General features: G+C 49.0%; 2 protein-coding genes across 5 annotated transcripts in view; one reads left to right on the plus strand and one right to left on the minus strand.

Annotated features, from left to right (window-relative positions):
- Positions 1-6,792, minus strand: part of HERC4 (HECT and RLD domain containing E3 ubiquitin protein ligase 4) — a 105,907-nt gene extending 99,115 nt beyond the window's left edge. The window contains exon 1 of one of the 4 annotated variants that reach the window (XM_075934914.1): positions 6,646-6,792. The gene's annotated coding sequence lies outside the window, so the exon portion shown is untranslated. Of the gene's footprint in view, positions 1-365; positions 613-777; positions 916-6,645 lie in introns of those variants that run through there. The other 3 variants (XM_075934915.1, XM_075934913.1, XM_006125272.4) reach the window with 3 other exon arrangements.
- LOC142830391 (uncharacterized) lies at positions 939-4,114 on the plus strand. Its single transcript, XM_075934917.1, has 2 exons — positions 939-2,739; positions 3,732-4,114. Exons 1-2 carry the CDS (start codon positions 2,268-2,270, stop codon positions 3,998-4,000), a joined length of 741 nt encoding a protein of 246 aa, XP_075791032.1. The 5' UTR covers positions 939-2,267; the 3' UTR covers positions 4,001-4,114.
- Positions 6,793-14,971: the final 8,179 nt, after the last annotated feature.

The following is a 14,971-nucleotide window of genomic DNA, read 5'->3' on the forward strand; positions in this document are numbered from 1 at the left end:
GAAGAGCTCTGAAAAACTACCTCATACACCTCGTGACTTCAAAAGCTACGATGTAGACTATAATTCTCCATTCTTCTTTTTAAGCAACATTCTGCATTCACGGAAACACTGACAAATTCTGAATCCCATTTTCAAACATCCCATGTACAGCACACAGAGCACCTTTCCGCCAGAAACATCCCAGGCTGCTCCACAATCAATACCCAACCGGCCACTGAAATACACCTTTGCTGTAGCTAAAACTCGATGCCAACAAATTTTGGCCAAGCCTTCTGATACAACTCCTACTTGCCAAACATTACCCCGGGGGCTGTCAGTGCTCACAGAAGTCTGGATCTTTCACTTCTGTTAAAAAAAATACCCACCGATACAAAGTGCGCAGTATGCCACGGCCCCACTCGCAGCCTTAGCGAAGAAACGAGCCATCAGATGCCCGAGAGGAGCGAGCCCCCAGCCCGGCCGCGGGGCCACACGTCCCGCAGGCAGAGCCGGCCCAGGGGCGGTCTCGCGCAATTTAGGAACGGACGGGCCAGCGGGGCTCGGCCAAAGGGCAGGGGCCGTAGCGGGCTGAGGAGGCGGGGGCCGGTTTGCGCTGTACGTGCCGCAGGGCAAGGGTCGGTCCCGCTGCGCTGTAACTAGGGGCCGCCGCTGCCTCCCGCCGCAGGGCTCAATCCCTGCCCCTCCCGCCGGGGTCCCACGCGCCCGACACTCAGAGCGGAGCCGGGTCCCAATCGCCGGGGCAGCGCCAGGCTCCGGCCTCGCGCGCCGCAGACTCACCGAGGGGCCAGGGAGAACAGGCGCGCGGGGGCCCCGCGCCAGACAGGCAGGGAGGCGTGAGCACCAGGAAGAAGTGACAGCCTCGGGCCTAGCCGCGCCGGTCCGGCTTCCGCAGTGCGCAGGCGCCTCGCCCCGCGCGCGTGCAGGCAGGGAAGGACCTGCCCCGCCCAGTCCTCCTCCTCCCTCCCGTGCGGCCCCCGCCTCACTCAGGCGCTGGGGGCTCGTTAGCGCCGCGGCCTGAGCCGGCCCCGCCCACCAGGCGCCAGGCCAGAGCTCAGCGCTGCGGCGGCGGGACAGCGAGCGAGCCGGGTCCGTAGGCAGCCCGTAGAGCCCCTCTGGTGCGCTGCCCGCGTCCAGCCTGCAAACGCTCGTCCCTCCCAAGCCGGGGCTGTCCGTGCCGCCCAGGCTCCCCGGGAAGGCGGCCAAGGCAGGCAGAAGACGGGTCCCAGGAAACGTCCCCCACACTGCGATGCCTGCGTGGTCAGGATACACTGTCCCTTGCCCAATGAGTGTCGCCATTAGGAGACCCGTGTGGCCAGGCTGACATCAAAGCGCCCTGTGTCAAGACGTGTTTAAAGTTGCTCTTGGGTGGGTAGGTAACAGTTTACAGAAGCTTATGGAAACAGACTCCGAGGTCCCTGTGGTTTTCAAGGCGAGTATGAACATGGACCCAAATACAGGCATCAGATGAACTTCCCCTTACACTAAATTCCCTAAAGGTTAAAACTGCATGGATTAAAGAGGAAATTAACGTATAGAATTCGATAACATGGCGTTATTAAATATTTACGGAGAGATGGTGATTTGGGTTATATTACATTTTACAATCCGCTTATTGTCAATTTCCCGAACTGATGTTTGGGAGAGAAGCAGCAGAACGTCACAGAAGTTCACAGGATAGGCAGCAAAGCAAGGAGCCCTAAGCTCAACAAGAGAAAGTCTGGAAATGAAGTGCTGTGAGAAAGCAAGAATAAGGAACTTTGGAGGCAGTGATGTTTGGAAAGAGGCTTGGGGCTGTGAATAAAGAAACTGCCTCCAGTTTAATTTAGGGATGTAAGTGACTAATCAGCTATCCAATAAGCTTAAGTATAAGTTTATCAGATAGTTAAGTAGTGACTCAGCTAGTTACTTCTCCACCCTCTTGCTGCCTCTGTCGCTCCTGCTCAGGAATAAGCCCTCTTGCGCAAGTGGCCAGTGTAGACAGGCAGCCAAGACATTTTGCGCAAAAGCAGTCTAAACGGAAAAAAGCCCTAGTGGCCGTTTGGACACTCCATACCTGCAGGCAGCTCTGGACTTCCTGGTAACCCAAGACCCCTTAAAGGCAGACACAACCTGTAGAGGCCACGAGGGAGAAGCATTTCTGCCGCCTCTGCCCAGAGCTCTGCCACGCGGCTCTGCTGCAGTCCCCAACAGCCACCAGACCAGGATGGCCGCTCCGGAGGGGAGTGGGGGGGGGGACAGCCACTCTCACCCCCAGCGCAGGAGGTCCCATGGGGCAGAAAACAGTCCCGTCCTGGTCCCTAGGGGAGCTGGAGGCCCTCCTGGACCTGTGGGAGGAGGAGGAGGCCCTCCATGACACCCGGTGCATCTTCAACCGCATGGCCCAGGCGCTCTCGCACCAGGGACATCCAGCCCGGACCCTCAAGCAGGTCCGGGCTAAGGTGAAAGAGCTGCTCCTGGACTATGTTTGGGCCAGTGAGGGCCAGGGGACAGGAGCCAACAGCTGCCCCCACTACCAGTGGCTCCACTGGATCCTGGGCCAGGCAGCACCGCATGGCCCATCCGTCCCTGTGGACACCTGCAGGTGTCCCCCCCGTCACCAGGCCCGCGAGGCGGGGGAGGAAGACGAGCCAGCCAGCGGGTCGGAGGACGAGGGCAGCACTGTGACCCTCCAGGCGGAGACCCTCTCGGGTAGCCACGATGTCTCCCATGCGTCCTCGGAGGCTGGGGAAGGATCCACCGGTGAGTGTTGCACTTTGCACTCACAAGGGCGAGGGGGAGCCAGGCGCCCGGAGGGGGAGAGCGTGTCACTCAGGCCGCGTGAGCTGCACGCTGTGTAGCGTTAGCAGTATGCAGCATGTGCAGCCTGGTGACCGAGCGGCACGTGGCCGCAGCAGGCAGCTACAGGGCACAACTGGGACCGTGCTGGTCACACACATCCGGCTGGACCAGGGGGAAGGGTGGATGCTGGCTGGAACCAGCCAGGGTCCCAGGGGCTCAGGCCAGAGCCCACACCTCCGCAAGGGTGCAGCACACAGAACTGCATACTGTTCCATGCCTAGCTGTGAAGCATAGCCAACTACTCCTGGGAAAACCGCAGCGACACAGCCCTGTCAGCGTGGCCCCCTCTGAGCCCCTCGCCTGCTCCCGGTACCTTGGCTGGCCCCCCGAGGGAAGTCCCCACTACGGCCACACATGTACCTGAGCTACTGTGTGTGAGGGCTAGCGGGAGGAGGGAGGAGGAGGGGGAAAGTGCTTGGGCTGGCCTTAGGGCCACCTGAGTTTTGCTGCAAGGATGGTACACTCCCCAGTCACTCTCCTGGTTCCATCCAGGAGACATCCCACGTGATGGTGATCTGAGAGCCCAGACCACGTCTGCCATATGTGCTCCCAGGTACTGTGTGGGGATTCATCTTGCTCCCTGTCAAACACCATTGATTAGCCCAAAGCCTCACAGCCTCCACCGGCAGCGAGTTCCACAGGTTAACACAACACAAGCGCCCTCCCACCCCCCAAGGGGCCAGGACACAGACTGGTGGTTACAATACATGGAGGAGGACCCTACTCCTTGGGCAGTCCTATATGCAAACATACAACATGGGGGGAGAGGGGTAACCAAGTGGGACCAAGCCACACTACTGTGGTGTCACCTGGGCTCAGGGGTGGAGGGCATGGGGTGTGGGGACAGTGGCCGGGCTGCCTACTTGACCCATCCTTTCTTCTGTTCCCTGCAGCGGGACCAAGCAGAAGTGGGGGACCCTCCAGCCCTGTGGCAGCGGCAGCACCCCCAGCCGCCCAACCACCAAGCTGGCGGGTCCGGCAGTGGGACCAGCTCTTTTGGCGGCATGTGCAGGCTGTTGAACAGGTGGAAGCAGCCATCACGCACTGGGTGGAGGCGGACCTGAAGTGGCACCAGGAGGCCTGCTCCTGCCCCTCCTGCTCCTGCAGTGCCTCCTCATGCTCCTGCCCACCTCCCCGTGCTGCGTGCCCCGATGTGGCCTGACCCCCATGTGCAGGTCCACCCCCATAGAAGCAATCACAGGGGCCACCCCTCCCAGCAGTAGCTCCCCCCTTCCAGTTAAGAGCCTCCTCCCCCCTCCTACCGTACATCTCCCTCCTCCCCATTATAAATACAAAGTTCAAACGTTGTGTTCCAAAAAAACTGTGTTGGTTGTTTATTGGGAGGTAAGGGATGGGGAGGAGGGAAGGGTTGGGGATGGGAGGGAGATGTCAAGGGATACAGAGGCGACCCTACTATGGGGCTTGGGAGAACATCTCCGTCAGGACCTCCCGGATGCACACCCCATCGTGGTGCACCTGGTGGATGGCAGCTGTGCGGGGCTGTTCGAAGGCCTGGCCCTTGCCTGCCATCCATGCCGGGAGGAAGGCCTCCCCCTCCGCTCCATGAGATTGTGGCGCACGCAGCACGCGGCCACTACCTCCGGGACATTCCGCTCACCCACCTCCAGATGGGTGAGCAAACAACGGGACCGGGCTTTCAGACGCCCAAAGGTGCACTCCACTTGGTTGCGGGCCCAGTTGTGGTCCCCGTGTAGGGCTGCATTAGCCAGGGCAGCAGGGGGTGAGCCGCGTCCCCCACAACACATGTGGGCATGGGCACGTCCCCAACAGTAAATTCCCATTGGGGGAAGTAAGTGCCCGCCTCCAGCCTGCCAAACAGGCCACAGTTGCGTAGGATGCAGGCATCATGTGCCCTGCCGGACCAGCCCACATAAATGTCCAGGAAGCGGCCACGGTGGTCCACGAGGGCCTGGAGTACAATTGAGAAATACCCCTTTCTGTTTATAAAATGGGCCACTCGATGCTCCTGGGCACGGGGATGTGGGTTGCATCCAGGGCTCCCCCACAGTTGGGGAACCCCAGGGCAGCGAAGCCGGCCACCGTAGACTCCACGTCGCGTAGGCGGATGACTCTCTGGAGCAGGATGTCATTGATGGCATGGACAACCTGCAGAAAGGTGCTGAGAAACACAGGGGAACACATTACATAAGGCAGGGTGAGTGTGTGCTCCCTTGGAGGCCTCCCCACCATGATGCCCTCTGTCCTCTCTCTCTCTCTCACACACACACACACACACACACACACACACACACACACACACACACACCAGGGCCCCTGCCCCCCGCCACCAGCAGGCCTGTGCAAGGGAGAGACGGCCCAAACCCCTGGGTGACCCAGCCTGGAGTCTTGCCTGGGCATGGAGTGCAGCACCCTCCCCCCCTCCACCCTTAACTCCCCCTGGGACTTACCTGCATGATGATGGCACTGATGGTCCATCTGCCCACCCCAAACTGGTGTGCCACTAATGAGTATCTGTCCAAGATGGCCAGCTTCCATAGTGCGATGGTGACCCTCTTCTCGACTGGGATGGGTGCCTACAGCTGGGTGGTGGTTCTCTGGAGTTCAGGGGCGAGCCAGGCACATAGCTCTAGGAATGTCTGCTTTCGCATGTGAAAGTTCCGGAGCCATTGCTGGTCGTCCCATTGCCCCAGGATCAGTCGGTTCCACCAGCGAGTACTGGTGTTCAGTCTCCACAGGGACCTCTGCACGGTGGGGTGGAGATGGCACAGGGACACCATGGCCTCCCTGGTGAGGGAGTCCAGAGCGACCTGCACCTCGAGGTCCTGGATGAGGAATGCAGCAGCCTGAAGCAGCAGCTGCAGGCACTCCAAAATGGCCGGAAGGGGCCAGAGCAGGCACAAGGCCACCCCTGGCTCCATGGCATAAGAAGCAAGGCTGAGATAAAAAAATCAGACAAAGGCACTAAAAGGCACAAAGCAGTGGTGTCCAAGAAAGTAGAGGGCAACCACAAATAGAACTGTCAGTCCCTGCAAGAGGTCCTATAGCACACAGCAGGAGAAAACGGCTGTCCGGGGAGATCCCTTTAAGCACGTGTCTCAAAGGAGCTCCAGCTCCCGCCCCCGCCCCCGGAAAGTGCTGGTGCCCTTTTGCCCTCTTCAAAATGGTTCCGGGCTTCTGCTTTTGCACAAAAGCGTCTCACTAATGTAAACGTGCTTTTGCACAAAAGCGCATCGTTCTTACAATGAGTCCCGGACCAATATAGACACTCTCTTGCGCAAATACTCTAATGCAAAAATTCTTGCGTTAAAAGTATTTGCGCAAAATCATGCCAATGTAGACGTAGCCACAGTGTATTGGTTGCAATATAGCTTTCAGTAATTTAATCCAAGATACATTAAGTCAGGCAGCCATGTAAAATGTAAATCCTTTTAGGCTCACCAGTTGCCGCATTGTATAGTCAGCTATAATTTGCTGGCCAAAATAGGTCCCTCATAGTGATTATCATACAAAGATACGGAGACCCTATGGAGCTGGTAAGCAGGCCCTTTCTATTTTCCTTCAACTATCAGTTCAAGATTATGTTAAATAATCAAAATAACTAGTAATTTATCTAACAATCCTGAGGGAAATATCTATCTCACACATAATTTAACTTTCTGCTTTTGAAAGATGATGCAGTACATTTTCCCAATAGATTATACAGTCTACAAACAATAAATATTCAGTGTTAAATTAGCCTAGAAAGAATTCCTCTGCTATATCATCTATATGCAATAGAAAGAGAATTAAAAGAATAACATAAATGTAAGAAAATATAAATTCTACCTTGGTCAGACTGATTTCATACCAATATCTATATTGGCATGCAAAATCTATGACAATTTGTCAGTTAAGGTGGCGATCCACCATTGGCCATGATAAGCCATGGCCATGTCTCAACAGTTTTCAGATATTTCTGAGCAAGCAACAAAGGTCACCATGGAAACCTCTTGGAGAGTATTTAGTCTATGGAGAAGTTCTAGAATAAGAGTATGACAATGCTTTGACTGTCCAATAGGAGTTCTATTTGTTTTACTACCTGGTAAACAACCACAAAACATAAAACTCTAAGCTTATGGTATTAATATGACAAAAATAGTAAAGCAGTGTTTCTTAAACTTTTTAATATTGAAAAACACCAAACAACTATTTTTTTTATGGGGAACACCAAGGAGATATATATATATAAACAAAACACAGGGCATGAAAGACCTGGGGATTGAAATGTGCCACAACTCCTTCTCCCCCCTCCCCCCGGAAGACTTCCCTAATAACAGTCTGGTACATGGAGCTGAAAACGTAGACCACAAAAAAGTAAGGATAATAATAAACAAATGCTAAATAAGGTCACGTGTCTGGCCAGGAGGGAGGGTAGAGGAGGGGTCTTTGGGCAGATTGTCTGGCCAGGAGCTAGTATTGGGGCAGGGTATCTGGCCAGGAGGGAGAGTGCAAGAGGGGACTTGGGGCAGGGTGTCAGAACAAGCTGGGAATGTGGGGTTTTGGCAGGGGGAGGGGAGTGAGGGGGATTTGAGTGCGGGGTCTGGGCATGAAGGGAGGCACATACCTAGCTTGGCACCCTGCTGCAGCAGGGAATGCCTCCAGGGAGCATGCTCTTGTTCCTTGGGGTGGGGGGGGGAGGTGGAGAGCTCAGTCTCCCCCCACCCCCCTGCCCATACAGCGGGGAACCCAGCGCAGCTGCAGCACCAGGCCAGGCTTTCCGCTGGCAGGGCGGGGGGGGGGGGGGGCGCAGAGCCCGAGCCGGGTTCCCCACAGGCGTCAATTTTAAAACACCACGGTCCAGGAACAGCTTCTCAGCTCCGGCCACTCCTCCCCCTCCCAGCAGCAGCGGCTGCTGTAAAGGCTGTGGCCTGCAAACATGGAGGAGGAAAAGGAGATTGTGCAGCACCGGAGGCCCCATGGGTCAGGGGCCATCCTGCGGGCTGGGGGGAAGGGAAACAGCCACAGTGGGAGCTGTCTACAGGCTCTGCAGGGGGCAAGGGGAGGAAGCAGAATTTTTTCTGTTCTCTCCGAGGCACACCTCTGACTGCCTCGCGGCACACTGGTGTACCACGGAACACACTTTAAGAAACGCTGTATTAAAGTAATGTAGATACACTTTGACAAGCACCAATATCTTGAGTTAAATAATAGATTTCTTAAATGAACTGCACACACAAGGTTTGTGTATACAAAAGAGTCCTTGGAAATGAACAAAGGATATTTCAAGTACACAAATATGCATCCATTGAAATGAAGAAAATAAAAACAAGAAAAAACAAACAAGTTTGCTTAATAATCTTAAACAAATATGTTGTGACCTGAAATAATTTGTAATTATGAACTCATTTCTAAATGAAGATTTAAGTTAATATGAAGTCATTATTTTAATGTCTCGGAACATAAACACTTCAAGTTATAACAGGAGGGTGTCTTCAATTACACATAGAAATATACTGGGATTTCTCACTGAATTTAAGGTTTCTCTACCCAAAGAAGTTGCATCAGGTTAACCAAAAATATGATGTTGTACCAATTTAGTTAACCACTGCAACGTTTTGTAAAAATACGCATATCAATTTAAACATGACTTACAGCAGTTTTACTTGCCCCTGTTATTTAAACAGGTGTAAAAGGGTTCATACATGCACAACTCTAACAGCCCCCTTGTGCCAATCTGCAAAGGGCAGACTCAGTACACTGTTGGCAGAATATTTCACCAGTGTCTAGTAAAGTATTATATGAGAACTGATGACACACTTGTCATAAATTTCATTGTGATGTATATGTTGGTTATTTATAAAGAGTTATGTATGCATGCTGGGGATATGTTTTTAAAGTATATTTTGGAGCCGTTGGATAAACAAGTCCACTTTAGACAAACTAATGTGGATTTTACCTATCTACATGGCTTGATTAAAGGCAGAGGACAATGAAAGTACACTTGCATCTGAGGTAAACAAAGCAATCAGACTAACAAGTGGCAGTGGAAACAGTATCAGGGCTCATGACCAGTGTTACCTCTTAATATTTCCTATCCTTGAGAGCTTGAACTTTCTTTTGGGTGGGTTGAAATTTCTTATGTGTAACACCAATATTGAGGTTGTGTGTGGCTATGCACCACCAATACAAACAAAAACATATATACAGGTTGCACTTCTGAACTCTGGAATTCTCTGGTGCCAGACCATGGCAGGGCTGGAGGAGCCCCACAACAGTGCTGGGGCTGGGGTCATAGCACTCTAGCAGCCCATAGCAGTGTGGGGCCAAGGAACCTTGGCTGCCCGCAGCAGTGCGGAGCCAGGAGCTGGAGAACATCAGCTGCGTGTGGCAGCACAGGGCTGGAGGCCAGAGAAGCCCAGTAGCACGCAGTAGTGTGGGGTTGGGGAACCTTAGCTACCCATGCAGTGCAGGGTTGATAAAGCCTGGTCACCCACAGCAGCATGAAGCTGGGGGCTGGAGAGTCCTAACTGCCAATGGCAGTGTGAAGCTGGGGAAACCTGGTCGACCATGACAGCATGAGGCCAGTGCCAGTGCCAGGGAACTCCAGCTGCCCACAGCAGCCCAGAGTTAGGAGGCAGCAATAGCATGATGGACAGACCAGTTGGAGAGGGAGTAGAGGGGGCCAGAGGCAGGAGGTCAGCTGGCTCTGGGCAGGCAGCAGGGACCTCCCCTGGTCCAGCAAATTCTTTCATTCGGAACCAGTCAGGTCCTTACGGTGCTGAACCAGGAAGATCCAACCTGTATTTAAACAGTCCATAGGTGTGGAAGAAAAATATTAAAACAAGGGATAGTTATCAAGGAACAATGCCTTAAGATTATTTGATATGAAATCAAATAAAAAAGAAAATTAACATTATCCTTTGGAGTACATGTATCATCATCCTTTCTAACAACTCAAGCTAGTACACACACCAAAATGCATATGATCCACACATAGCTCAGCTTTAAGATGCTAAACAAATCTGAGTCAACTAGAAATAGTCATGTTCTCCTTGTAAATACTAGTACAATATTTACTGACACTGGAAAGTAAAGTAAAAGGCATTCACCAATGCTTATGCAGTTTCTTTGGGGAATGTTTAGGATCCATGTTATATAAGAACATGTAAAACAGATCTGTAAAAACAGATAAAAGTTCTAATGGTTTTACACTTTCACCTTGTGTGTGTCACCAGCTCAAAGAGTAGACACCCCAGAACAAATTAACACATGGCTTCAGGTTTGTAGACAGATGCATGTTTCAAAGAGCTTGTGAATAAAGTTTCATCCTACTAAACAATTAGCATCACACCTAGTACTTGTTACTTCTGACTCTACCACATAGCAAAGATCTGGCCTTAATGCAATACAACATACCGTGTATTAATTAGTAACACAGGATTTTAAAAAATCATTAAGACCATGGTTTTAGATATGTGCAATACTCCAAAAAATTCTGTTAAAAGAATCTTTTTCTTTCTTACCTTAAGCCATTAACACCTATGTAAATTTTGTTTGAAATATAATCATGCAAATGTCCTGGCACACACATGTCCCCCAATGCAGCCTGCTTTCCCCTCCACTCCTCCCTCTAACCCAGACAGACAGAGAGGATTGTGGCAAGTAAGTGAGGACACCCTAAACAAACTCCCCTTGCCTCCATCTCACTGCACAGATGCCAAACCACCCACCATACTGGGTTAGACCAAAGATCCTTCTAGCCCAGTATCCTGTCTGCCGACAATAGCCAATAACAGATGCCCCAGAGGGAGGGATCACAACAGGTAATTCTCACATGATCCCTCCACTGTCACCCATTTCCAGACAAACAGAGGCTAGGGACACCATTTCTACCCATCCTGGCTAATAGCCATTGATGGACCTAGCCTCCATTAATCTATCTATCTCTTTTTTGAACTCTGATAAAGTCCTAGCCTTCATCACATTGTTATGCTTAAACAAAGCACACAAGATCTTTTGTAGGGGAAAAGGCAGTACGTCGCATTTATTGAGAATACAACAGTTAGCATATGCTTTTCAGTCACTAACATGCACACACACACTCACACACAGATTCCCACCAGTCAATGTTATAGTTACCAGTCCAGAGTTTGGATCAATCTAGTGGCCAGCCAGATTAATCACAGAGGGGGAGCCAGGCTCTGTCAGTCACGATCCGATGCTTCTGGAGTTGGTGACAAGATGAACCCATAGTTCCATGGCAAAGCACCCTGCTTTTATAATCTTTTCCTCTATGGATTTTGCTGTGTCAGTCTGTGTCCAGTGTTTTCTTTTGATGTTACCATACCAAATATTTCTGAAAAAGTCATTCTGTCCTGGATTTAATCAGTTGTTTTCACTGGTGCCTCATACTTCACCTTTAGAATCGTCAGTTTTGCCCCTCCTTTCTTTGGATGCTTGGCAATGGCTCTTCTGAGGCTGATCTGTCTGTCTTCACCCACATTACCTCTCCTTTCTTGGCCATCTGGCTCTGACAACAACCTTCGCACCTTATCTTGACACATACACAGCACATTCACACATAAACAGTCCTTACAGAGACCTTCAAAGAAGATAATATAAACAGCAATGTTTTATATTGAGCAAAGCAAAAGACATTGTAAATTAAACCCTAATCAAAACAATTCACATTGAGACTGAGTCTTCAGCATTCCTCTAATCTCATTAACACAGACACAATACAAGATTCTGTCTCTCACTTACTAAACCTTAAAACAAAGAAAGGTGTATATATATATATATATATTTAACTAAAAGCCTAAAAATCTATCCCTACCTTAACATAAGTCATACATTACTACATTATTAAACCTAAAATACAAATATAAAACTCTTACTCCAACAGCATCCTCTGGCAAGGAGTTCCAGGGGAGTTGACTGTGCACTGAGTGAACTGTTCCATTTGGGGAACAAAAAAAATAAAATAAAAAAATTGAATGCTTCTGTTCTGCTGCTGCAGGGGGAGTACTGGAGATACTGCTGTGCTGCCCTGACATTCCAGCTCACCGAACTACTAGGGAATCCCAAGAAGTGCAGGGATCAGCTCTGCTTTCCCACAGCACTGTACTGAAGAAAGCTTACTCACCTTGTTTTGCAATGTTGACAGGTAAGCTACCAATGTGGCCATGAAATGTGGACAACAGGAGGCAGAAAAACTAGCTTGACCGATTTTCACTTTTAGTGACTTTTGCATGCCAATAGCACTTCTGTCGTCAAATCTTCCCAGCGTAGACATAGCCTTAGATACTAGATAGTGTGTTTTGCTTTTTTGTAATTAGAAGAGTCCTTTTCTCCTGCTTAATATGACTTAATTCTATGTTCTTTATTAATACATTTATTCTTAATTTCACATAAAACATCTCAATGCTTTTATACTGAAGTAAAGCATGAATCCTCAACTACACTTGCTGTCTTTTTGGAGGCAGCAAAGTTAATAATGAATGAGAGGGACTGTACACAGAGAGGCTCCTCTTGGGGAACTGGGGTTCATTGATTGTTACCTTCCAGGCAAGGTTAAAATTGGCAGAGTCTCAAGGAGTTTGCTGGCAAGGCCTACAGGACTGGTGTGGCAAGGAGGACACACAGTTGACATCCCAGCAAAGATCACTTTTGTTGAAGCAGAAAGGTAACACAACAGCTTATGGTTCTGGGTACCCTGAGGAGAGTGCCACAACACAGTGCATCAGTTTCAAAAAACTGTTACAGTGTCACCCCTTTATTTAAATCAGTGCAATTTATTTAACGCTTCAGAGATTTCTTGAAACATGAAAATCTGGACAACCAGTACACCTTCCTGGGATACTGAAAGACGGTTGACTTTCTAAAATGTCAGGCTTGTAGTTTTCATTCTGTGTGATTAATATCACAATTAGCTAGACCAAGAGGCTGTTTAACTACATTTTAATTAATGTTTATCTAGTTCTGATGTAGTTAACCTTTATTTTGTGATGTTATCTATATGGGCAGTGCACGCTGAGCGTAAGTAGTGTTAGGAGCCCTGGAGAAGAAAGCTGAGATCTGAACACAAAGGAGGCTGTCAGGAAAGAGACATACTCCAGACACCAGCTCGTGGGCAAGGGATATCAATCTCTTATTTTCTGTCAGTATGAGCACAAAGAGATCCTAAAGAACTAATGGATATGAGACCAGATTACAGGGAATCTGATGGATGACTGGGGGAAAATACTGGAGTTGATTTGATTCAACAAAGATTAGACTTGACCTTGATTTTGGGGAATGAGATTTAGGGAAGGTGAACTGGATATCAGAGTACCCCTTTGCTTATGAAGAATTTCCCCAACATGCAGAAATTGATTTGTAGATCCACTGTCTTAAGTAATTGATAGAAAGCCTATTTTTCTGAAAGCACAAGCATCTTATCTGTAAGCAGAAGAAATGAAGAGGGTTTCTCTCTAAATGTAAATAGCATCATACTGAACCAAATTCACCTCTAATTTATACTAGTATAACCCTCTTGAATTCAACAGATTTGTCCTAATGTAAATGAGAAGAAAGTTTAGCTCATTGTTGTCCCTTTTGAAATTTTCCATATTTTCATGCATTGTTTTTTTCCTTGGTTAGTGTGTGTAAATACCAGTTTATTATGCTATGATATATCTTACATAATGAATATATTACTTGTAATTAAAAGTATAAAGTAGGGCATATGGTCAAATTTGGCTGCCATAAGGGCACTAAAGATGTTAAATTTAGATTAATCAACTAATCAAATAGTCGATGTAATTTGCTTTCGCCTTTGAAATGTAGCAACACCCTGCCAGGGCTCTTGTATATTCAAAAACAGGGAGCGTGGGGCCAGCAGGGGACTGCTTGAGTCCCCAGCTCCCCGCAGGTTTCCCTCAACGCTTCTGCTTTTGAAATGTAGTAAGAGCCCTGCTACATTTCAAAGGCAGAAGTGCTGCCAGTTCCCTGCTGTCCCTCTGCCTCTTCTCCCCATGGAGATGGTGCCAGGGGAACTGGCTTTTAAGACAGCTCTCCCCAGCACCAGATCCCGTTCCCCCCTTGCTGCCTCTCACTGATAGAGACAGCGGGGGGAGGAAGGGGAGAGAGGGAGCGACTAGTCGACTAGCCACTTACATCCCTAAAGGGCACACATTAAAAAAGTGCAGGAATGATCCAGGAGATCCATTTTGTCCTTTTGAGATAACAGAAGTGTATGTTGATTAAATCAGTTATTCAGGAAAGCCTGTTGGACAACACTTGTTATGAATCCACCCTCTACTTGTGCAAGATATCAATAGTAGGGAAGATGGGGACTACATGCTAAAAAATTGTCTGGCTTTGGCAAATGAGCTATGTTAGTCACAATGAAATCAACCAATTCACAAAATGCATTTCATGGGAATATTCTGTAATCTGTCTTTGAACCAATTGACTGAAAAAAAAAAGATACAAAAATCTGCCATGGATACAAGTGCTGCTACCATAATTGCTAGTTATTATATTGTCATATTTCCAAAATAGCAATAATAAATTAATCCTCTTAAAATAAATTATCCAGGGGTGGATCACACTTTCTATTTCCACAAGGGGATTCAGCTCTATTGCATCTCCTATCCTGCATAAGTAGGGGAAAATGCATAAAGCTGAGTTACTTCCTTTCTCATGACCCATGGAAGCCTTTCCACAGAGCAATAAGGGTAAGAAAGAGGGTCAGACCAAGAAGGCAGAAATTGAAGTAGAAGGAGATACATGGAAGACCAGAGCTTAAAGGCTATCTCTAGAGAGCTGAAGGATCTGGGGAGAACTGTAGATTAAGAGGCTCAGCCCAAAGTCAGTTGAATAAAGGTAATGGGAAATGGACAGAGTTTTCTAATACCGAAGGCTGTGTCTAAACTACATCCCTTTTCTCGAAAAAGGGATGTAAACTAGACACTTCGAAATTGCAAATGAAGCTGGAATTTAAATTTCCTGTGCTTCATTTGCATAATGGCAGCCGAAAACTATTAGGGCTCGTCTACACTGGCCCCTTTTCCGGAAGGGGCATGTAAATTTCATGAGTCGTAGTAGGGAAATGCGCGGGGGATTTAAATATCCCCCGCGGCATTTAAATAAAAATGTCCGCCGCTTTTTTCCGGCTTTTAAAAAAGCC

This window comes from Pelodiscus sinensis, chromosome 8 (assembly GCF_049634645.1).
Source record: "Pelodiscus sinensis isolate JC-2024 chromosome 8, ASM4963464v1, whole genome shotgun sequence".
In the NCBI taxonomy this organism is placed as follows: Eukaryota; Metazoa; Chordata; order Testudines; family Trionychidae; genus Pelodiscus; species Pelodiscus sinensis.